Source organism: Ambystoma mexicanum, chromosome 4p (assembly GCF_040938575.1).
Source record: "Ambystoma mexicanum isolate Mex_15411 chromosome 4p, UKY_AmexF1_1, whole genome shotgun sequence".
In the NCBI taxonomy this organism is placed as follows: Eukaryota; Metazoa; Chordata; class Amphibia; order Caudata; family Ambystomatidae; genus Ambystoma; species Ambystoma mexicanum.
Genome location: NC_090927.1, coordinates 103,891,299 through 103,916,237, shown reverse-complemented (window position 1 = coordinate 103,916,237; position 24,939 = coordinate 103,891,299). Strand labels below are relative to the sequence as shown.

At 45.5% G+C, this 24,939-nt stretch overlaps 1 protein-coding gene across 1 annotated transcript in view; it reads right to left on the bottom strand.

The window, feature by feature from the left end:
• The window catches only part of NRBP1 (nuclear receptor binding protein 1), a 1,221,009-nt gene that overhangs the window by 233,987 nt on the left and 962,083 nt on the right, over nucleotides 1–24,939 (bottom strand). Inside the window, exon 18 of the mRNA XM_069605466.1 lies at nucleotides 3,936–4,009. Within this exon, the coding sequence (XP_069461567.1) occupies nucleotides 3,936–4,009 (74 nt within the window). The remainder of the gene's footprint in view (nucleotides 1–3,935; nucleotides 4,010–24,939) is intronic.

Sequence of the window (24,939 nt, the reverse complement as noted above, 5' to 3'; positions counted from 1 at the left end):
GCACTTTCACGGCCAAAGACATTAGCCGTAGCACCTTAGAGTTACTTTTTGAATGTGAGAGCTAGAATAGGATTTCAGACACAGGACATTTTGCTTTGGACATCTTGACACAGGACAGCCCCTTAGTTTTGGTTGAGGTAGGGAAATGCCCCCTAGAGTAGGGACAGCAAGGCATTTTCCATCCCCTTTATTATTTTGAATAAATGTTTGTAACCACAATCATGAGTTCCCTGTGTCCGTGTCTCATTCCTGGCTCTTCATGTCATCCAACAATTCAAATAACGGCGTGGTAAAGATGTTATATAAGGTTAGTGAGAAACACTACCCTTGTGGCATCCGTTAAGGCACATTGACGCATCTGCTGCTTCCGCTCCATTGACCACCCTGGTCACGCGATAGGTCAAGAAGGATGAGTGGTAGCCCTAATGCTAAGTGAAATATTGGTGGAATTTAATAATCTATCGACCAAGATAATGTGATCAACCAGGTCAAACGAAGCTTACGTATCCAGTAACATCAGCAAGCCAATACCACCCTGGTGCATAGTTTGCAAGATGTTGTCCATCAAACCCAGAAAGGCTGTTTCAGTGCCATGTGCCTGCCTAAACCCTGACTGACGTTTTCCTAAGAAATTCTGTTTAAGACGTTGTTCCTGAACTTGAAGATAATGAGCTTGACTCAGAATTTTCAGTAGTAACGGTACATTTCTAATAGGTCTATAATTAGCTGCGATAATAGGAACTAAAGCTGTCTTTTTCAGCAGTAATGGAGTCATCCAGGCCTGCTAAATAGGATCTGGCATATGTCCCTCTGAATTAACTTTGTAATGAGGGGAATCCGTGATGGAGCACATGCTTTAACCAGAGCAGCAGGGCAGTCATCGATTTTGCAAGTGGTGGGTTTGAGCTGGGAAATGATATCCATCGACTCAAGCACTGTTTGTCTCTCATCCAAGCATGGATGTCAAGCGTCTACCCGAAGCTCAAGCCTATAAAGACCATATTCATTCTCCTAGGAAACCCCACCAAGCAGGCTGAAGTCCAGAATTGGCCGACTGACATGAAGATTCATGTCTCAACTATCATCCAGTGCAAAATACTTGGTTTTACTATCGACTGTGACCACTCATTCGAAACTCACATGGCCAAGAAGACACAAGCAGCATAGTTCCAGTGCATACTCCTACGCAAAATGAAGACGTTTATACCTGCCTCTGAGTTTCAGAGCAGTTGTCCGATGCCTGGTCATCTTCCACCTGGCTGATGGCAACACCCTACTTGCAGGAGTCCCAGATGCCACTCTGACCCCTCTGGATGCCGTCCAGCACTTGTTAGCACACCTCAAAGGACTTGGAAAATGCAATCACATCATCCCAATCCTCAAAGAGCAGCAGTGACTGCCCCTTCGAGCATTACATTCAAGAGTGGATAATGAGAAACCAAAGGGTGTCTCACTTGCTAGTACCCAGAGATCTCTCTCTCAGGTAGCCAGGGCATGGCCTTTGCCTTTGGATCCAGACCCTGAGAGAAGAACTTATTCAAGACTCTTTCAAGAGATAAGTGCTTTTAAATTATTTCAAAGTGGAAGATTACTTTAGTTCTGAACTCGCTTTCTACTGTTTTTTTGTAAAAAGGTTAAATTGTGTTTAAAGGTTCAAGAGCGCGAACACGTTCTTACGAACGTATAAACTGAAGCACGAGCGCATGTTTTCATAAGCTACGTATCTTTTCAAAGCTAGCGCGTGTTTGAGTCGTTAATGAGCTTCAGCGCGTGTGTGTGAGCGTGAACTTTGAGCTGCGTGGAACTAACCGCGTGTTCGCAAGAATATTGTTACGTGGATTCTACTGCGCGTGTGCGAGAACATTGCCACGTGAATTAACCGTGCGTGCGCGAGTATATTGCTACGTGGATTCTACTGCGCGTGTGCGAGAACATTGCTACGTGAACTAACCGCATGTGCCTGAGTATTTTGCTACGTGGATTCTACTGCGCGTGTGTGAGAACATTGCTACGTGAACCTAAAGCGCGTGTGGGTGTTTTTTCTACGTGGGACTTTAGCGCGTGTGCAGGTTTTCCGCGTCTAGGATTAATAGCGCGTGTGCGTGTTTTTCGCGACTTGTATTTTAGCGCTTGTGCGTGAATTTCGCCATGTGAATTTATCATCGCAAGTTTCAACCTCTTCGTTATTTAAAGACTATCTTTACATTAAAAAAAAGAGGAAACTACAAAATTGGTTTTCATTGGAACTTCCTTTACTTCATAGAAAACTTTAAGACTTTGTTTAAGCAAATAGAAGAATAAGAAGTTACAGGAAAAGACTTCTAATGCATTCAAGGACCTAACAAAGAAGGCAGAATGATCATTGAATTTCATGGAAACTAGTAAGGAAGTCAATTCTACTAAATCACTTCTCTGGGCATTTTGAAGAGAAGTACCAGGTATGGTCTTTACAACGTTTTAGTAAAGGATATAGTATTTTAAGGTCAGTGACTCAATGAGAAATTGAGATGTTTTTATATGCTTATGTTTCAACTACAGGTGATGAACCAGCTAGTCGATAGTTTCCAGCCTGGAGTTTGTTAATTTGTCCCTTTCCCCCTTTCCCCTTGAAGTGTGGCAAACTGAGCAGTAATTTGTCCAGAGCTCCGAGTGCTACATTTTAGGTGGATTGTCGGGCGTCAGCAGCTTCCGCAGACGCAAGACCAGAATCTCAGCCTGACAGTATGAAAGGCCAATAAAATTAGTCTGCCTGAGCTGTTATGAAACCTGACGAGACAACCATGGAGGCGTTGGGAGAAATGGTTCGAGAAATACGTGAAAAGTTACGGGCAGCACATCAGGAATATTCAAATCTTAGTCTAAGAATGGATGAGTGTGACGTTCTGATGTAACTTATATAGACACTTATACCGAGTTGTGATGATATTGAGAACCAGGAAGTCCCTACTGTATGGCCTTTCCTCTAATGCCTGAAAATCTTTGTTGTTGGTCGCCTAGGAAATGAGAGAGCGGGAGGACAGGAGCGAGACGGACGGTTTATCCTGGGCGTACTGAAGAGCGGAGAAGATAGACCTGAAGAGGGGAGTCGGAAGCGGGCCTGTACGGGTGTGTGTGAGAATACCCAAGAGTGTGAAGCTGGTCGTAGCGAGCTATCACAATTTTATTCAGGAGCGCTGTTCCCTGACAACCAAGGCCGTATGAAAACCTGAAAAGGGAAAGCGACAAGGTGAACATTCAGTCGAGCCCGATGCAAAGTCAGTTGCGGCCGTCAGCTGTGTAATCAAGGCTGACTGAAAATACGTAGTCGGAGGTGAGTGAGCGAAAGAGAGAGAGAGAGAGAAAGGAAAACTCTACCGCTTTACTCAGAGGCAGATTGAGTACAGAAAAGGCGACCGTTGTCGCTCGAAAGACCATAAGGAAGTTAGCGCCGTTGCGCTTTTTGGCTAGAGACATTAGTATGATCAACCAAGTTGAAAGGATTTTTATAAGTTTAAATACGCGTCGTTGCGCAATCAACGTTTGGGAACTGTTAAGAAAAGAAAAGGTTTAAGACTATACCAGTGTGGAAAAAATTAGCATCCAGGCACTACAGGGTTTATTAGAAGAGTATACATTTAATATATAAAGTGATTCGTTATGAAAGGGGGAAAGAACATTCCCCTCTGAGAAAGGCTGAGTAACAAAAGGAAGCTGAATCGCATTACAGTCAAAGGCGACATCAGAGCTCATGAACAAGAAGAGACGAGTGTGAAGTTGAGGAAGAGAGAAAAAAGGAAAGATAAATAGTTAGAAACCAAGACAGAGAAAGGAGAGAAGAACAACTCAAAAGTGGAGATCATAAAGAGAAAGAAGAAAAGGGAAACCTTGAGAAAGAGACTTATATGTTTGTGACTGAAGTTTGAAACTTTATAAGGAAGAAAACTATAGACTCTTACCTGATCTGCTGACCAAAAACCTCCGTCCACATGAAGCTGGAAGTCATCAAGAGAAGTTGTATCCTTTTCAGTACCTAAAAAGAAAGAAAGTGAATATTACATTAATAAAAGAATTGGATTCTCGTTGTAATCCAAACAACCTACGTATTGGCTCTGAGTGTTATTCATGTATTAAAGGCCATTCTCACAATGAGTTAAACTTAAAGGTAACTCAAAGGCTAGATTTAGAAGTTAGAAGAGAAGTTGAAGTTTCGGCGGGTGCTGGGTCTCCTCCTGAGTTGGTGAGAGTGGGGGAAGAACAAGAACCTAGACTTCCAAGAAGAGTGGAGGGGGTGGGGGGTTTAGGAACGTTAGTTATGCCTGTTCCTTTGGCTGCCCCTGAGCGCTTTTTGGGAGATTCTAAAAATTTTCAAATATTCCAGACACAGTGTGAATTGCATTTCTTAAGTCGTCCTGAGTTATTCTCCATGGATGCTTCAAAGGTAACATTTACTTCATCCTATTTATCTGGAGAAGCTTCTGCGTGGGGAAGTGTTTTGGTGACTTAAGAGTTTGGTGTTGAATAATTATTCTCTTTTCCTGGCCGAATTTAAGAAAATGTTTGATAAGAGACAGGTATCTTTAGAGGTTGATGGAGAACTACTGGAGCTTCGTCAGGGAGGGAAGGAGTTGATTTCTTATATCACCCAATTTAGATCTCTAATTCTTTAGAGTAGGTGGCCAGAGGAAAAAAGGGCTTCTTTATTTTATAGAGGCTTAAAGGATTAATTAAAAGATGCTCTGGCTGGAGTTTTGGATCGTCCAACTACTTTAGATGCTCTCATTGATTTAGTTGTTCAGTTAGATTTTCGTCTAACTGAAAGACGTCTAGAGCGTAGACGCTCTCAGGGAGATGTAAGGTTTCAGGGAAGGATGGAGAGGTCTAAGGTTGAGATGGTGAACAGAGAAGTGAAGTCAAAAGGGAATGATCAGCTAAGTCGGGTGATGGGTCCATTGTCCAAAGAAGAGAAGGCTAGAAGAAGGGAGAATAATGTATGTCTATACTGCAGTAGGAGCGGCCATTTTCTTGGAAACTGTCCTTTTACTCCCAAGAAGATCTTCATTTCTTCAGGCAGAATGCAACAAGTGGCTAACACTATACATACAGCTGTTCCTCACATAACTATGAACGTATCCTTGATGTTTGAAAAAGTAATTTTAGGTTCTGGTCCAATTATAAATGATTCAGGGGCTACGGGAAATTTTATGGACAGGGGATTGGCAAAGAATCTAGGTGTACCCTTGGTGCCAAAGAAGGAAGTGGAGCAGGTCAGAGCAGTTGACGGGACATATCTTTCTTCAGGTCCGATCACTCATACTACAGGGTTACTTGTGATGGAGTTGACTGGAGGTCATAAGGAAAATATCTCTTGAGTTAATTGATGCTCCAATCTTGAAAATTATTTTGGGTATGCCCTGGCTTACTCTTCATAATCCTAGAATAGATTGAGGTGCAAGAATTCTAGCCTTAGAATCAACCTTTTGTCAGGAACATTGTTTCTCAGGAAAAGGTCCTGAAGAGAAAGAAAGAGTTGCGAATTCAGTTTCATCTTTGCTTGCAGAAAGAGGGGCAATAGGTTTTGACATTGGAGCAGTGTTGGGTGAACTTCCTATCAGGATTTTTGGGATGTATTCGATGAAAAGGAAGCTGGAGAGTTGCCTCCTCATAGGTCCTTTGATTGCAAGATTGACTTGGAGCCTGGAGCTATTTTACCTAGAAGTAGGGTTTATGCTATAACTGAAAAAGAGAATGATTATTTGAAAGAATATTTAAAGGAAAATTTGGCTAAGGGATTTATCCGGCACTCTCAATCGCCGGCAGCTTCGCCATTGTTCTTTGTGCCTAAATCAGATGGTTCCCTTAGGACTTGTATAGACTATAGGGCAGTAAATAGAGTGACTGTGAAAAATCGGTATCCTCTCCCTCTCATCTCAGAAATGTTAAATCAGATCCAAGGTGCCACCATTTTTTCGAAGTTAGATTTACGTGGAGCTTACCATCTTGTACGAGTCCAAGCGGGAGATGAGTGGAAAATGGCATTTAAGACCCGATTTGGACTATATGAGTACCAAGTGATGCCTTTCGGTCCCTGCAATGCCCCAGCGGCTTTTCAATTTTTTATCGATGAGGTTCCTAGGGAATATCTTGATATCTTTGTTATTTATATTGACGATATTTTGATTTTTTTCTCAGAATTTAGAGAAACATAAAATTCATGTTCGATAGGTGTTAAGGAAATTAAGAGAGAATAATCTTTATGCTAAATTGGCGAAGAGTCAGTTCCATACTGATTCAGTTGAATTTTTAGGTTTTGTGATCACCCCAAGTGGTTTGGAAATGAATCCCAAAAAGGTGCAGGCGGTTCGAGATTGGCCAACTCCAACTAAGGTGAAGGAGATCCACAGTTTTTTGGGATTTGCACATTTTTACCGAAGATTCATTGAGGGCTTCTCCAGTTTAGTAGCTCCAATTACTCGGCTTTTGAAGTAAGGAGTGCCGTTATTTGGAAGGCTAAGGCCGATGAGGCTTTCCAGATTTTGAAGGAGAGATTTGTTACCAGTCCAATCTTGATTCATCCAGATACATCCAAACCATTTTTTGTTGAGGCGGATGCTTCCAATGTGGCAATGGGAGCAGTGTTGTCACAGAGACATAATGTGACAGGGCAATTACATCCGGTGGCCTATTTTTCTAAGAGGTTTTCACCAGCGGAGGAAAATGACACCACATCAGACCGAGAGCTTCTTGCTATTAAAGCTGCGTTTGAGGAAAGCCAACATTTCCTTAAAGGAGCACGTCACACCATGACGGTATTAACTGACCATCGAAATTTACTTTTTCTGAAGACAGCAAGAACTTTGACGCCTCGTCAACTCAGGTGGTCATTATTTTTAGCAGATTATGATTTTGTAGTGACTTTTAAGCCAGGAAATCAAAATAAAAAGGCAGATGCTTTGTCACGGCAGTTTCCAGAAAGTGAAGTGAAGTCGGTCAGTGAGCCAATTCCATTAATCGCTCCAGAACGTTTTGTTCTTGCTGGTATTGAAAAAGAGAGTGACATTTTCAAGAAGGTATGGGAATGCTTCACTGAGACGCAACTAGAAAATTGGGCTCGTTTGGATCCAGCTCGCAAGATTAAAGATCGTTTGCCTTATCTTATTAACAGACTCTATTTACCATCTGTAGAACTTAGAGAAAAGATTTTGAAGGAGTGTCACAAATCTGTTTTGGCAGGACATCCTGGGTATCGAAAGACTTTGGGGTGGTGAGAAGAAATTTTTGGTGGGATAAGATTCGACAAGATACTCTTAATTTTGTTAAGACCTGTGAGGTTTGTGCAAGATCAAAGAACCTTGTCGGAAATCCTTCTGGGTTATTGGAACCATTACCTGTTCCACCGCGTCCTTGGTACTCAGTGTCCTTGGATTTCATCACAGATCTTCCGCAAGATAAAGGGTGTACATCGGTGTTGGTTGTAGTTGATTTGCTCACTAAAGAAGCACATTTTATTCCGATGGAGGGAGAGGTTACCGCTGATAGTTTAGCTCACAGTTTCTTGCAAGAAGTTGTTAGGCTACATGGAATTCCCAGTCAGGTCATCTCGGACAGAGGGTCTCAATGTATTTCCAAATTTTGGAAGGCATTTTGTAAGAGGTTGGGAGTTGAGGTATGTCTATCATCAGGTTACCATCCAGAAACTAATGGTCAGGTGGAAAGAATAAATCAAGAGTTGGAGAAGTATTTGAGGTGCTATCTGCAGGCAGGGGAAGAGTGGGTAGATTTGTTGTAGGTTGCAGAATTTGCATATAACAACTGTAGTAAAGATTCCACGTCTATATCTCCTTTTTATTTAGGGCGAGGTTTTCATCCTCGTTTCTTAAGTATTGAGGTAAATAGTGATTCAGGAAACCCTGAGGTGGAAAAAAGACTAGAAGTTATGAAAAGAAACTTTGAGAAGGCTAAAGGGGTGTTGGTGGAAAGTAAGCAAAAATACAAAAGGTTTGCTGATCTTAAAAGGAAGACAAGTCCTCAGTATAGTAAGGGATATTTGGTGTGGTTATCAACCAAGTTTTTGAGAATTAAATGAAGAAATAAGTTTTGCCTTCGTTTTGTAGGACCGTTTGTTGTTGAAAAGGTGATAAATCTTGTGGCAGTTCGTCTTAGGTCACCAAGACATATGAAAACTCATCCAACCTTTCATGTCAGTTTGTTAAAACCTGAGGTTAAAGGAACTAGATTAACACCTTCTCCTTCGGCAGTTGTGGTTGAGGAAGATGCTTCAGAAGAATTTTTGGTTAAGAGAATTTTGGATTCTAGAAGAGTGAGAGGAAAGTTGCAGTATCTTATTGATTGGGAGGGTTTTGGACCAGATGAGCGCACTTGGGAAGAAGCAAGTGATGTGCATGCTCCTCGTTTGTTTGAAAGATTCCATAAGAAATTTCCTTTTAAAAGTGGCCCAGGGACTGGGCTTTAGGAGGGGGGTACTGTCAGGTTGGCATATCCTTATATACTCTGGGTCAGGTGTTACATACATACATTGGTCAGGTGTTGCATACATTGACATTACATACATTGACATTTTTCACATACATTGGGTCAGGTGTGACACATATATAGTTTGGAAGGGTTTGGGTGAGTTATGATGGGTTTTTATTTTGAAACAGACAATTTGGCCTTAACCTTAATTGCAGACTATGGAAAATGCCCCTGTCATGATCTCTGCTTCCAAAAGGTCAGGGTTTTCCCAACTCCCTTGGAAGCAGATCCATAACCCAGGTTCCGAGTGCCAACCAGTCCCAATTGGGACCTTTTGGACCCAGTCCTGGCGCCAGTGGCACCAGGCTCATAAATATGCCCAGTCCCAGCGCTGGAAGCGCCGGGCTCATAATGCTTGGGTGGACTTACCTTCAGCAGACCATGCTGCTTACTTGCCTGCCAGTTGAGCCTCTGATCCTCTTCTGTTTGGAACTACTTTTCCTGTTGGGTGGGGCTGGAGCCACTCCCTAGATTCAGAACACTGGAACTCTTCTGGAAGGCAGGAACTCTTTTCTTACCAGGAACTCTTTTCTTACTTAGGCATGGCTGTGGAAGGAGACACCTAAGCACTACAGGAGGCTATTTAAACCACACCCGGTGGATGAATCTTGCTTTGCGTTATTCTGCAACCTCTGCAGCAGAACGCTCATCGTGTCTTCTGCATCCGGTCCTGGGCCTAAGGAAAAAGGCTTACCATCCTGAATCCAGTCTTCAGCAACACCTATAAAGACAAGAAAGAACAGGTTAGCATTCCGGCATCTGAAAGGCAAAGGCTTACCATCCTGAATCCAGTCTTCAGCAACACCTATAAAGACAAGAAAGAACAGGTTAGCATTCCGGCATCTGAAAGGCAAAGGCTTACCTACTCTTCATGCGCTCCGGAGGTCTTCACACTGCAATCCGGCATCTGAAAGACAAAAGTTGACCAACTCTTCGCACGCTCCGGAGGCCTTCGGCACTGCATCCCGCATCTGAAAGACAAAACAAGGTGCGTTTAAAGACATTGGGGAACTTTAATACTCACGTGCCATTACTCCTTTCCACATCTAATCCAGTGGGTATTCCGGCACCCTGCAGCCGCTCCGAACTCATACCTGCAAAATAAAAAGACAGTTAGAGCGCATAGTGAAGCAGGCAACAAGCGCTTACTTACGTGCTTCCAGGCGCTTCTATTCATCACACGGGCTCCATCTTCAACTCACTTCAGCCTGTCATCCGCCATCGCCGGAACCCTGCAAAACAAGAGACATCATTACTAAAGACTTTAAAGACATTTGAATGACTCGAAACTTACCTTTCGTGCAGTAAACGACGGACAGCAGTCCTCTGAAGTCAAGAGGCCTGCGCTACCTATCCAGTGAAGAAACTGGTTACAGCACCCTGCCCCGAGGCAGCTGGAGAGCTCGGCAGTCACTTACCTAAGGTGAGAGCGTTAACCTTTGGGGGTCTACAGGAGAGGAGAAGAGGAAAGAGATAGGGACACCCCAATAACCCCAGTTCATTAACCCCATATTTTCTATCTGCAGACATCTTACTCTACACGTCAGGCATACAGTGCACAGAGGTCCAGCCCAAAGAGCCAACCGGGTGCTACACATCACCTTTGAAGATACGGTAGTCGCCCAGTCAAGACCGGTGCCTCTGCGAGAATCAGGTGAGCGTTACAGAACGCAAAGCCTACCGCAAAACTCTCGCCCAGGCGCTATGGAAACCTCGGATACTGACCCCCTAGCCCGGTTACTTGGGGAACTAAGGGCAGAAGTGCATGCAGCTCGTCAGGAAACGAATGCTCTAAGAAGGGAACTAATTATTTCCAAGGAGAGAACAGACAATCTTGCTAGACAAGTGCTACAGTCACAAGCCGGACAGACCCCGTTACCCGCATCAGGGGCAAATCTTCCTTCAACATCCTCTATGAATCCAGTGCAGATCAACCTACCTGGGAATGTACCTCTGGCTCCGCCCGAACGATTTTCTGGTGACCCAAAGAGGTTTGCAGTATTTATCAATCAGTGCCGGTTGCACTTCTTATGCCGACCAGCAGCCTTTCCAACTGATCAAGCAAAAGTAGCTTTTGTACTTTCGTACCTTAGTGGCAATGCGGCAGACTGGTCGATCCCTCTAGTTAATCAAGATGATCCGGTTCTCCATGATTTTCAAGCCTTTCAGCTTAGTATGGAAAAACTGTTCGCAAGACATTCACAGGGGCAGGCCTTGGACAATGAGCTTCTTTCGTTGCGACAGGGTAATCAAGACCTTTTGGCTTATATTGCATCTTTCAATAGACTAATAGTGGAAACTCAATGGCCTGAGGACAAAAGGATTACGCTGTTTTATAGAGGTCTACGTGGAGAGCTCAAAGACGTTTTAGCCCAAGTAGTGAATCCCCCACAAGACTGTTCGGATTATATAGACTTGGTCGTTCAAATAGATCACAGGCTGCAGAACAGGAAGGCCGATCGTTCCAAGTTTGTTGCTCGAGTATTTTCCAAACCGCCAACTCCTTCCAAAGGAGTAGACTCCGGGGAACCCATGCAAATAGGGGGTCTGAAAGGTCCTCTAACACAAAGGGAGCGGGAAAGGAGGAAACAGTTGCAATTATGCCTATATTGCGGAAACTCAGGGCACTTTCTTCGAGACTGTCCGGTGAAACCTGCCAAGAAGGCAGTAGGAGCTGCAGTTACCAAAGTTACAAACTCTGAGCAGGGAAACGACCTCGCCCGACAAGAATAGAGGTCCTCTTGCCGAGCGTGAAAACCAGTTCCGTGACCTCGCATTTCGTGATACCTATGGTCCTCATTAGCCCTGATAATCCGGATCGATTACATGCAATTGAAGCTTACGTCGACAGCGGTGCCATCGGCAATTATGTGGATCATGAAATGGTTTTGAGGATGAATCTAACTCTTTGTCCCAAGGCTGTAAAGGACGTCATTACTACGGTGGATGGTACGGAGATAGCCTCCGGGCCAGTAACGCATACCACTCAAGAGGTGACGCTAGTAAGTCAAGATGGACACCATGAGAAGATCGTGTTCGATGTGATCAAGGCCCCTCAGTTTCAGATTATTCTAGGAATACCTTGGTTAGAGAAACACAATCCTCTGATCGATTGGCGAGCAAGAACGGTCCAGTTTCCAGAATGTGTCTCTACTTGTCACCCTCCACCTGGTGTTGCACTGGCCGCAATTTCTTCAGAGACTCCCCAGTTACCTCCTGAATACCTAGAATACCAAGATGTTTTCCGGAAGGATCAGGCTAACTCTCTACCTCCTCATAGGTCTTATGACTGCCAGATAGACCTGATACCTGGATCTACTCCTCCTTGTAGTAGAATTTATGCCCTCACCGAGCCTGAGAACCTTCACCTTCGACAATACCTGGATCAATACCTGGCAAATGGGTTTATTCGTCCTTCCAAGTCCCCTGCTTCTTCAGCTTTGTTCTTCGTTCCAAAAAAGGAAGGAGACCTTAGAACTTGTATCGATTATCGCTCCCTGAACCAGATCACCGTTAAGAATAGATATCCGTTACCTTTGATCCCTGAACTCCTGGACCAAGTCAGAAAAGCATGCATATATACAAAGCTGGATCTTAGAGGAGCTTACCACTTGGTACGAGTAAAAGAGGGCGATGAATGGAAGACGGCCTTCCGCACCAAGTATGGGCTATTTGAATATCAGGTCATGCCCTTCGGACTTTGCAATGCCCCGGCCGCCTTTCAATATTTTATGAACGATGTCCTCAGAGAGCTCATAGATGTATGTGTTGTTGTTTACATTGACGACATCCTCGTTTATTCTTCATCGGAATCTGAACATCGGAAACACGTGAAAATGGTCCTCGAAAGATTGCGTCAACACAAACTTTTCGCTAAGTTGGAAAAATGTGTTTTCAACGTGACTGAAGTTGAATTCTTGGGATTCATATTATCACCTGGCGGAGTGCGTATGGATTCAAAGAAGGTCGATGCAGTTCTCAAATGGCCATCACCATCCTCCGTAAAAGGTGTGCAAAGCATGTTAGGCTTCGCTAACTTTTACCGCAGGTTTATCCCCGAATTCTCTCGAATAGTCCAGCCCATCACTGCCTTGTTAAAGAAAAACAAACGTTTTGAATGGTCTACCGAGGCGGAACAAGCTTTCCAGGATTTGAAGACTAAATTTATCTCTGCACCAATCTTAAAACACCCTCGCCCCGAACTCCCCTACATCGTGGAAACTGATGCTTCAAGCCTTGCCATGGGGGCAGTTCTATCACAAAAGGACCCGGTAACCAATCAGTTGCATCCCGTGGCATTTTGGTCCCGCAAATTCTCGCCTCCTGAAATCAATTACACGATTACTGACAAGGAACTTCTGGCTATCAAGTCTGCCTTTAAGGCTTGGCGGCATTATCTGCTGGGGGCCCGACACACCGTTACTGTGATTACGGATCACCGAAACCTGCAATATTTGAAGACCGCAAAAGCCCAATCCTCTAGACAACTCCGTTGGGCATTATTCTTTGCCGAGTTTGACTTCATAATTACCTATCGACCTGGTACAAAGAACGGTAAAGCCGATGCCCTTTCTCGGATGGGAGTGGAAGAACACTTGGTCAACCCTAAACCTGTACCAATCATTCCCGAACAAAGAATTCTGGGTGTAATCGCCACAGAATCCATAGAGGAAGTTAAGGATAAAGCCAGGCAACTTGTAACTCCAGCAGACATACAGAATTGGCATCTGCAGGGAAAGGACTTTGCAGTAAAGGACAACTTATTGTATTTCCAAGAACGATTATACCTACCCAGCACAGATTTACAGAAAAAAGTAATCTCTTGTTATCACGACTCTTTAATGGAAGGTCATCCCGGTATAGCCAAGACCTCAGAAAAGATCAAGCGCTACTTCTGGTGGCCGTCTTGGAAAAAAGATATCAGAGACTTTATAATGTCCTGTGGAGTATGCGCCCAAAACAAGAGTCAAAAGGAAAGACCAGCAGGCCTCTTACGCCCTATTGACATCCCACCTCGCCCTTGGCATACGCTTTCTATGGACTTCATCACCGATCTACCTCCATGCTCCGGATACAATACGATTCTAGTAATCGTGGACTTATTCTCCAAGATGGCGCATTTCATTCCGCTCAAAGGCTTGCCAACAGCAGCAACTCTGGCCCGAGAATTTCTCGAAAACATCGTCCGACTGCACGGTTTTCCTTCGGTTCTAATTTCGGATCGAGGTAGTCAATTTATTTCTCATTTTTGGCGAAGTTGCTGTCGGTCGGCTCAAATTGATGTGAGACTATCGACCAGTCACCACCCTCAGACCGACGGACAAACAGAGAGGACCAATCAAACTCTGGAACAGTATTTACGCTGCATGCTGCAACAAACTGAAAAAACTTGGAAAGATATCCTTTGGATAGCCGAGTATGCCTACAATAACTCTGTCCATTCGGGAACTGGGAAAACCCCGTTTTTTCTTTTGTACGGCAGTCACCCTCGAACCTCGGAGTTGGATCCCCTCCAAGATCTTGAAACACCAGCAGTAGACTACCTGCATTCTACAATCACCCAAGCCTTTAAGGAAGCTGTTTCTCACCTTCAAAGGGCTAAAGAACAATACAAGAAAGGAGCAGATCAACATCGGAAGGAAGCCCCTCACTATCAAGTAGGGGATCAAGTCTGGTTATCCACCAAATATCTATCTCTAAAAGGGCCACGCACATTCAACCCAAGATACCTTGGTCCCTATTCCATCACTACCATAGTAAACCCAGTAGCGGTCAAGTTGGACTTGCCCCCGCACATGAAGATACATCCGGTCTTTCACGTCTCTCTATTAAAACCCGTGCAACCTCAAACCCGACTAACCAAATCTCCAAAACCTATCCTAGTGGATGGAGAACTCGAGTTTGAAGTCAAAAGCATTCTGGACTCCAAGATCTCCAAATCTAAACTATTCTACCTAATTGACTGGAAAGGCTACGGCCCCCAAGAGAGATCCTGGGAACCTGCTGAATATGTCCACGCTCCTCGCCTAATCAAAAGATTTCACCGAACATTTCCTGACAAGCCAAAACCCCCGGAGAAGCCCGGTTTGGGAGGGGCCTTGAGGGGGGGTACTGTCATGATCTCTGCTTCCAAAAGGTCAGGGTTTTCCCAACTCCCTTGGAAGCAGATCCATAACCCAGGTTCCGAGTGCCAACCAGTCCCAATTGGGACCTTTTGGACCCAGTCCTGGCGCCAGTGGCACCAGGCTCATAAATATACCCAGTCCCAGCGCTGGAAGCGCCGGGCTCATAATGCTTGGGTGGACTTACCTTCAGCAGACCATGCTGCTTACTTGCCTGCCAGTTGAGCCTCTGATCCTCTTCTGTTTGGAACTACTTTTCCTGTTGGGTGGGGCTGGAGCCACTCCCTAGATTCAGAACACTGGAACTCTTCTGGAAGGCAGGAACTCTTTTCTTACCAGGAACTCTTTTCTTACTTAGGCATGGCTGTGGAAGGAGACACCTAAGCACTACAGGAGGCTATTTAAACCACACCCGGTGGATGAATCTTGCTTTGCGTTATTCTGCAACCTCTGCAGCAGAACGCTCATCGTGTCTTCTGCATCCGGTCCTGGGCCTAAGGAAAAAGGCTTACCATCCTGAATCCAGTCTTCAGCAACACCTATAAAGACAAGAAAGAACAGGTTAGCATTCCGGCATCTGAAAGGCAAAGGCTTACCATCCTGAATCCAGTCTTCAGCAACACCTATAAATACAAGAAAGAACAGGTTAGCATTCCGGCATCTGAAAGGCAAAGGCTTACCTACTCTTCATGCGCTCCGGAGGTCTTCACACTGCAATCCGGCATCTGAAAGACAAAAGTTTACCAACTCTTCGCACGCTCCGGAGGCCTTCGGCGCTGCATCCCGCATCTGAAAGACAAAACAAGGTGCGTTTAAAGACATTGGGGAACTTTAATACTCACGTGCCATTACTCCTTTCCACATCTAATCCAGTGGGTATTCCGGCACCCTGCAGCCGCTCCGAACTCATACCTGCAAAATAAAAAGACAGTTAGAGCGCATAGTGAAGCAGGCAACAAGCGCTTACTTACGTGCTTCCAGGCGCTTCTATTCATCACACGGGCTCCATCTTCAACTCACTTCAGCCTGTCATCCGCCATCGCCGGAACCCTGCAAAACAAGAGACATCATTACTAAAGACTTTAAAGACATTTGAATGACTCGAAACTTACCTTTCGTGCAGTAAACGACGGACAGCAGTCCTCTGAAGTCAAGAGGCCTGCGCTACCTATCCAGTGAAGAAACTGGTTACAGCACCCTGCCCCGAGGCAGATGGAGAGCTCGGCATTCACTTACCTAAGGTGAGAGCGTTAACCTTTGGGGGTCTACAGGAGAGGAGAAGAGGAAAGAGATAGGGACACCCCAATAACCCCAGTTCATTAACCCCATATTTTCTATCTGCAGACATCTTACTCTACACGTCAGGCATACAGTGCACAGAGGTCCAGCCCAAAGAGCCAACCGGGTGCTACACATCACCTTTGAAGATACGGTAGTCGCCCAGTCAAGACCGGTGCCTCTGCGAGAATCAGGGCCCAAGCTAAAATGGAAGTTCTCAGCCTAAGTTCTGATTGGCTGGTGATTGTTTATAGAGAGGACAGTGAACATTCTAAACTGCCTTTCATCGTCGAAGCCCAGCTGAGAGGACGTGTGCTAAGCTGCTCCTGCTTAACTTGATCAGGGGCTTCAAGTTTCAAGCGGTCGAGCGGCTTTTTTGAGAAAATAACAGGAATTGAGTTTGGAGTTGTTTGGGAACAGGACAGGAGTGCGAAAATTCCATTTTCCTGAGAGAAGAACTTATTCAAGACTCTTTCAAGAGAAGTGCTTTTAGTCGTTAATAAGCTTCAGCCCGTGTGTGTGTTAGCGCGAGTGTGAACTTTGAGCTACGTGGAACTAACCATGTGTGCACGAGAATATTGTTACGTGGATTCTACTGCACGCGTGCGAGAACATTGGTACGTGAATTAACCGCCCATGCATGAGTATATTGCTACGTGGATTCTACTGCTATCGTGCGAGACCATTGCTACGTGAACTAACCGGGGGTGCGCAAGTATATTGCTATATGGATTCTACTGCGTGTGTGCGAGAACATTGCTACTTGAACTAAACGCGTGTGCGCGAGTATTTTGCTACGTGGATTCTGCTGCGCGTGTGCGAGAACATTGCTACATGAACCTAAAGCGCGTCTGCATGTTTTTTCTACGTGGGACTTTAGCGCGTGTGTGTGTTTTCCGCGTCTTGGATTAATAGCGCGTGTGCGTGTTTATTCGCGACTTGGATTTTAGCGCTTGTGCGTGAATTTCGCCACGTGAATTTATCATCACAAGTTTCAAGCTCTTCATTTTTTAAAGACTATCTTTACATTAAAAAAAAGAAGAAACTACACAATTGGTTTTCATTGGAACTCCCTTTACTTCATAGAAAACTTTAAGACTTTGTTTAAGCAAATAGAAGAATAAGAAGTTAGAGGAAAAGACTTCTAATGCATTCAAGGACCTAACAAAGAAGGCAGAATGATCATTGAATTTCATGAACACTTGTAAGGAAGTCTATTCTACTAAATCACTTCTCTGGGCATTTTGAAGAGAAGTACCAGGTATGGTCTTTACAACTTTTTAGTAAAGGATATAGTATTTTAAGGTCAGTGACTCAATGAGAAATTGAGGTGTTTTTATATGCTTATGTTTCAACTACAGGCGATGAACCAGCTAGTCGATAGCTTCCATCCTGGAGTTTGTTAATTTGTCCCTTTCCCCCTTTCCCCTTAAAGTGTGGCAAACTGCGCAGTAATTTTTCCACAGCTCTGAGTGCTACATTTTTGGTGGATTGTCAGGGGTTCAGCAGCTTCCGCAGACGCAAGACCAGAATCTCAGCCTGACACCAGGTGAGCGTAACAGAATGCGAAGCCTCACATAAATAATCCACCTGGGCGCCATGGAAACATCAGAAATCGACCAATTGGCCCAATTGTTGGGGGACCTTCGTGCTGAGGTTCATTCAGCCCGACAAGAGACTAATGCACTCCGGGGAGACCTAATAGTGACCAAGGAGCGCACTGACGAAATCAGCAGACAATTCTTGCAATCTCAGGCAGGGCAGACTCCCCTGCCTGGAGGAAATCCACCGATGCAAAATCCTATCTCACCATCTTATACCCCCACACCAGTACAGATCACGCTGCCTGGAACAGTTCAGCTGGCACCACCAGAAAGGAGAAAGGTTTTCGGGTGACCCATGGAAGTATGCAGCATTCATAAATCAGTGTCGCCTTCACTTCCTTTGTCACCCTAGGGCATTTCCAAATGACCAAGCTCGGGTAGCTTTCATCCTATCATACTTGAGTGGAAGTGCAGCAGATTGGTCGGTGCCGTTGGTGACCCATAATGATCCGTTGTTACAGGACTATGGGGGGTTCCAGAGAGAAATGGAAAAACTGTTTGCTCGCCATACCCAGGAACAAGCAGTGAATAACAAACTTTTGTCCCTCCGGCAGGGGAACCAAGACTTGTTAACATACATTGCGACTTTTAATAGACTGGTTGCTGAAGCCAGGTGGCCAGAAAACAAAAGAACCACGTTATTCCATCGAGGCTTACGAGGCGAGTTAAAGGACGTCTTGGCCCAGGTAGTTGATCCCCCCCAGAGACTGTACCGAATTCATAAATCTGGTCGTACAGCTAGACCATCGGGTTGCAGGACCGAAAAGCAGACAGGTTCAAAGCAGACTCTCGAGTAGTTTATGTTCGGCCTAAAGACAATGTGCCACGGGGGCCAGACAATGCCGTAGAACCCATGCAGATTGGAGGGATACGACCGCCATCAACAAAACAAGAGCGGGAAAAAGAAGACAACAGCAACTTTGTTTATATTGTGGAAAACCAGGACATTTTCTGAAAGACTGCCCAATAAAACCCCCAAGGAGGACAGTCGGGGCCACAGAAAAGGATGAAGTTAAGGAATCTGAAAATTAGCAAGCTCGGCAACTGAAGAGGTCAGTTTGTCGAGTGATGAGAAAGAGCCAATGACCTCACACTTTGCGATACCCGTGATCTTAATAAATCACCAACAATCGTCAAAGATGCATGCCGTAGAAGCATACATCGACAGCAGAGCAGTTGGGAACTACATAGATCAAGAGTTGGCAGCAGAGATGGGGCTCCCTTTGTGTTCTAAGTCTACCATGAACAAGGTGACTACATTGATGACATCTTGGTCTGCTGAGCCTTAAAACAAGATCATGTCAGTCATGTTAGTTCAGTCCTCACCAAGCTCCGCCAACATCGTTTGTATGCAAAGCTGGAGAAATGTGTTTTCATGTCACCGAAGTAGAATTCCTTGGTTTTATCCTTTCGCCGAAAGGCATCAGAATGGACGTACATAAGGTTGACGCTATTCTAAAATGGCCATCACCAACATCTCTGAAGGGGATACAGAGCATGCGAGACTTTGTGAACTTTTACCGCCGGTTTATCCCAGACTTCTCTCGGGTTGTGCACCCGATCACAGTACTGCTACGAAAAAGCAGTAAAAAGTTTGCTTGGACCGAGAAAGCAGAAAGAGCATTTCAGGAACTGAAATAAAGGTTTACCTCCGCTCCAATCCTGCGGGACCCGCGTCCAGACCTCCCTTATGTCGTAGAAACTGATGCTTCCAGTATGGCAATGGGAGCGGTCCTTTCACAGAGGGACCCAGAAACTGGCCAGCTGCATCCTGTGGCCTTCTGGTCAAAAGAATTCTCACCCCCGGAAATGAATTACGCTATCACGGACAAAGAACTCCTAGCCATCAAGTCCGCTTTCAAGGCGTGGCGACACTATCTTCTGGGAGATAGACACACCATTACAGTGATCACAGACCACCGGAACCTGCAATATCTCAAAACAGCCAAAGGCCAGTCTTCACGCCAGTTACGGTGGGCCCTCTTCTTCGCCGAATAGGACTACGTGATCACCTTTCAACCAGGGGTCAAGAATGGGAAAGCTGATGCCTTATCTCAAATGGGCATCGATGAAACAGTGTATACAACTCCAGACCCGGTACCCACCATACCTGAAGACAAACTCTTGGGTATCACAACAGCGTTATCACAAGCCGAATTACGAAACAAAATTCAACAGTCAATGAACCTGGATGCTTTCCTCACATGGCAAACTCAAGGAGAACAATATTACATCAAGGATCAGTTACCTTATTTTAGGGACCGGCTATATGTACCCGAGAAGGAGTTACAACAGCATATCATTTCAGGTTATCAGGACTCTGATCGAAGAACACCCTGGAATCGCTAAAACTTTAGCCAAGGTAAAAAAGAACATTTGGTGGCCTACCTGGTGTAAGGACATTGTCCAGTATGTTCAGTCCTGTGGCGTCTGTGCACAAAATAAATCACAAACAGAAACCATCGGGTCTCCTACAGCCACTGGACATCCCTCCCACTCCATGGCACACTCTTTCCCTCGACTATCACTGATCTGCCACCGAGTCAAGGCTTTAACACCATTCTTGTAATCGTGGATTTGTTCTCAAAGATGGCACATTTTATTCCTCTCAAGGGCCTCCTGGACGCATCCACTCTAGCAGAAGTATTTCTGGAAAAAATTGTCAAGCTGCATGGCTTTCCATCAGTTCTGGTCTCCGATCGAGGCAGCCAATTTGTATCCAATTTTTGGAGAAAATGTTGCGCAATGGCACAGATTGACGTCCGGCTATCCACCAGTCATCACCCCCAGACAGATGGCCAAACCGAGAGGACCAAACAGACCCTCGAGCAGTATTTATGGTGCATACTGCACCATGAATTGAGAGATTGGAAGGACTTACTGTGGATAGCCGAGTACGCATATAACTCCGTACATTCTAGCACGGGCCAAACACCTTTTTACACCTTGTATGGCAGACATCCACATAAATCAGAACTTGACCTTCCTGCCAGCTTGGAAATGCCTGCAGTAAAGACTCTTCATGCAACCACCACTCAGACGTTCAGAAAGGCGAAGGAACATCTTATTCATGCTAAAGAAAAACAAAAGCACTTCGCTGACCAGCATCGGAAAAAGGCCCCAGACTATCAAGTAGGAGACCAGGTTTGGTTAGCTGCCAAATACGTACCCATCAAAGGGACCCGGACCTTCCATCCTTGATATTTGGGACCCTATACCATCAAGGCAATTATCAACCCAGCAGCCGTCAAATTGGACTTACCACCTAATCTACAAATCCATCCGGTATTCCATGTGTCCCTCTTAAAACCAATGCAACCCAGTACACAAATCAAGACACCACCTCAACCTATACTAATAGATGGAGAACCAGAATTCGAAGTCAAGGGCATCCTGGACTCTAAGTACTCTAGAGCCAAGTTGTACTATCTCGTCGACTGGAAGGGGTTTGGGCCTCAAGATAGATCCTGGGAACCCAGTGAGAACATCCATGCACCACGTCAGATCAAGAAGTTTCATCAGAACTTCCCAACTAAACCTGGACCAGGCAGGAGACACATCTTGGGAGGGGCCTTGGGGGGGGAGTGCTGTCACGACCCTCAGCCGTGATCCCCACTGGCAAGCCCATTGACCAGGTGGACTTAGGGCTCAGATCACTAATAACCCTGACATCCACTTCTCAGGCCCTCTTGGGGCCAGTCCTGGCACCTTTGGCGCCAGGCTCATCAGTAAGGAAAGACATCTGCTTGAGGAACTACTTTATTTAGGCTTTCTGCCAACATGGAGGCATCCACATAGCTTGATTCCTAGAACCAAGCTATGCGGTCTAGTGTTTTGGGTGTGGTGGCCTAGGGACTACTTTACCTGGACTACTTCACAGTGGCTATTTAAACCACACCCGAACAAGACAACACGCTTCGCGTTACTTTGCTTCTAGCAACGTGACGCTCACCGTGTCCAGCTTCCTCACGAGCCTGGTGAATTCCGGATCTGCAGAAAAACCAAGAACATCGTTAGCAGCAGAATCTCACCAGCATACATCATCCTTCACTGCTCGCAGCTCCTAGGCAGCTCTGTTGGTGGAGTTCACCGCCCGGATCGAAGGACCTGAGAAAAGGAGAAAGACATCATTAAAGGAGGTAGTGGAGACATTACAACCACAAAGTGCTTAAAGACTTACCTGGTTGGTTGCTTTTCAGCCGGCATAGCTCCGGAACTCCATCTGCGCTGGGAACTCACCGCGACCTACGAAAAGAGAAAAGCACAGGTCAGTGAGGACAAGACATCGCTGGGCTACGCAAAGCGCCTCCTTACTGCATCATAGCGCTATAGCGCACCATCATCTCCCGGTGAGAACCAGCATATCCAGTTCTCCAAGCGGACACTCCGCGGTCCTAGGGAGATAAAAAGAGAGACATTTAGAACAGAGAAAAGGCATGCAAGAATTACAACGCCATCAATCACAATAAGACCTACCTGAAAGACACTACAAGGGCAGCAGTCAGTGAAGTAACTGGACTGCCCGTGCCCACAAAAGAAGCAGACGGGGAGCCCACTGATTCCGACAACCAGGCGCAATCCCATTGTCACCGAGACCACACCAGGGAATCATTGGGAAGGGCACCAACGAGCAACTGGCTGGGTGGCGTCCCTGTGGATACCAGGTGAGCGTAACAATATCCCCCACTTTCCAGTGCCCATAGCCCCATCCTATTTGATAGGATTCTCCAACGTTCCAACTCCCCCTCCTCCCTTCTACACAAACACTGGGAAGAGGGGAACAGAGTAATGAGGCTAACACTTGCATATCTCATTGGACATGGCCCGTTAATAAGGTCAGGAAAAGTCAGGCACTTGACCTTAATCACATACATCTGATACCCATTAGCTCCCCCCACATGGATAAAAGGCAGAACATTGAGACGCACTCTGAGCAAGGTGAGACAAGAGAAGGAGCAGATATTCCAGGGCAAAGGCGAACCCACTGGAGCAGGACGACTGATCGAGGGACCAGAGCGAGAGGTAGGGAATCCCTAAAGATTCCTGCAGGAGGTTGTTGCCTCCCGGAATCCTTTAAGGATACGCGGAGAAAGCCAATTCCCAGACAAGAAGAAGCCTGCTTTGTGTTTCAAGGACGCCAGCGACCCTCCCGGGTAAATGGCAGAATTGGGGAGGCGAGCCCAAGCCTGTGGTATCAACCTTGACCCGGGAATCAAAGCCACAGAGAAAAGAAAGAAATGCACACAAGCAGCGAGTTAGCGAAAGACATGAAAAGCTGGTTTGTGTCAATGAAAGATTGAAGCCGCAACAGTGTATCTCACAATTGAAGGTTGCACGCGGGCTGATGAGATGCGAAAGAAAGCAAACCAGTAGTGAACTTTACTGATAACTGTGAAGCCAGTGATAGAGATGCAGAGTGGTCCGGCGAAAGGAAATAGCCCACTCGAAAGTCTCTACAAAATGTTTGATGTCTTGTTATAAAGCAACAAAGTGAATGTACTCTTGGTCAAGGTTAATCTCAACAAAAGGGGAAGTTGAAAGGTGAATGCTTTAAAGAGAAAGATTTCTTTGAACAATTCTGATTGTGTTATGGAACTACCAAGAGACACTGGGGCAAATGACATAAGGGAGAGCTGAAGTGAATGTCAAAGTGGTCCTGCGGAGGTCTATGAAAAAACCTTGCACAGTTGAAAGTCTTCGACATCAGTGAAAAGTCTGAACCCGACTGAGGGAGACCTAGAATGTGAAATAAGTTAAGGGAAGGGAACCCCTAACGAATGTGAATGAACTGCCTTTTGATAAACTGGGCCAGAGTGTCATCCTGTCTACGTGGGCCGCCTTACACTATGCGGTCCAACGTGTGGAGGAGAGCTGACTCAGCCACCTTGATCATTTGTTATAACGCTGACTTTCCTTTGCATACACATTCCTCTTTGCACATTTCTTGTTTGAGAGATAGGGCATAAATTAGTTTCTTTTAGTATAGGCCATTTTGATTTGACATAGACTGACTAGGACTGTGTTTTCTTTATTATTTGATGGTAGAGAATACTCCATCGTAGCTATAGGGCAATGTAAGAGTTTGCCAAACCCCAATAATTTAATAAAGGTTTTGAAACGTGTAGCTCGTGTCAGTGTCATACTTGTGATACCATGCCTCCATTACAGCATGCATAACCTACAAACGATCGCAAACACCAAACTCCACCCTACTATGCCAAGAAACTCACCATCTCCGGAGGCCAGCAAACCACCAGAAGCCCAACCATTACCTTGTTGGAAACAAAGAATTGCAAGAGGGAATAACACAGGAAATAGGTCTTTTTATGCTATGCACATGGTCTCTGGGACATCTTACCAACACAGATAAGACTGGCCCCCTCCATGCTACACTTCAGGAAGGAGATTAAGACCCTACTCTTCAAAGAACTGTGAAGAACCTAAGGGTGTCCTTACCTCTCTCCTCCTTTCAGGTGGCCAGGAAAAGGCCATTGCTTTTGGATCCCGACCCTGGGGGTGGATATGCAAGGGAGGATCACCTGGGTGGAGGGAACTTGGGGAATGGGGAGAGGACATCCCTGGGTGAGATGCGGTATACACCCTTTCCCTTTCACAATGAGCCCTTTATGCCTAAAACCTTTGTGGACCACTGTCAACCACTTCCCTTCTCCTTTCAATCTATTCCCCAGAAACACCACTCAGTACTGATACATGTAAGAGAACTATGGAGGCATACCAGAGGAACAACCAGGCATGTCTGTATAAAGGAGGCCTCCAAAGTCAGGCAAGAGAACTCAACGACCCACACCTGGGGTCACTTAACACACCTGAAGGATATATATTGGCCCGGCATTCTGAGGAAAGGAGAATGGGCTGGACGAAAAGAAGGTGGAGACCCTGGAGGCTGGATAAGTACCGTGCAGGCTAATGGGATGCCGCAGCCATGGTCGGCTGTGCGATGGTCCAGAGGTCCTGCCACCTGACAAAGCGAGTCTGCTGGGGAGAAGCACTGGAGCTCTCTGTGTCTGCATCTGTCACTGAAAGAAGCAAGTAAAGCGGTTGGTACACGCGGTTCAGACTGCAAGAGGTAGGGAGAAGGCAGGAAACAGCGGAAGCCTTGGGGAAGCCTGTTGCGAATGACTCCAGATGGAATAACACTGCCGTACATGACCACAGAGTGTAGAGCCAATATACACTCTGACCGGGGTGCACCGGTAACGTTTAACAAAGTCGTTTGCTGCTGCAGAGTGAGAGGCAGCGTGTTTAAACGAACTGTTGAATGCCAGAATAAATACTATTGAAATATGAAATGAAGTGCAACCAATGGAAGGTTCTCGTGAATTCCCAAACAGAGTAAAAATAAATGGAAAGCACTTATGAATACTGAACGGAGCGAAAAGGTATTGAAAGCAGTTATGAATACT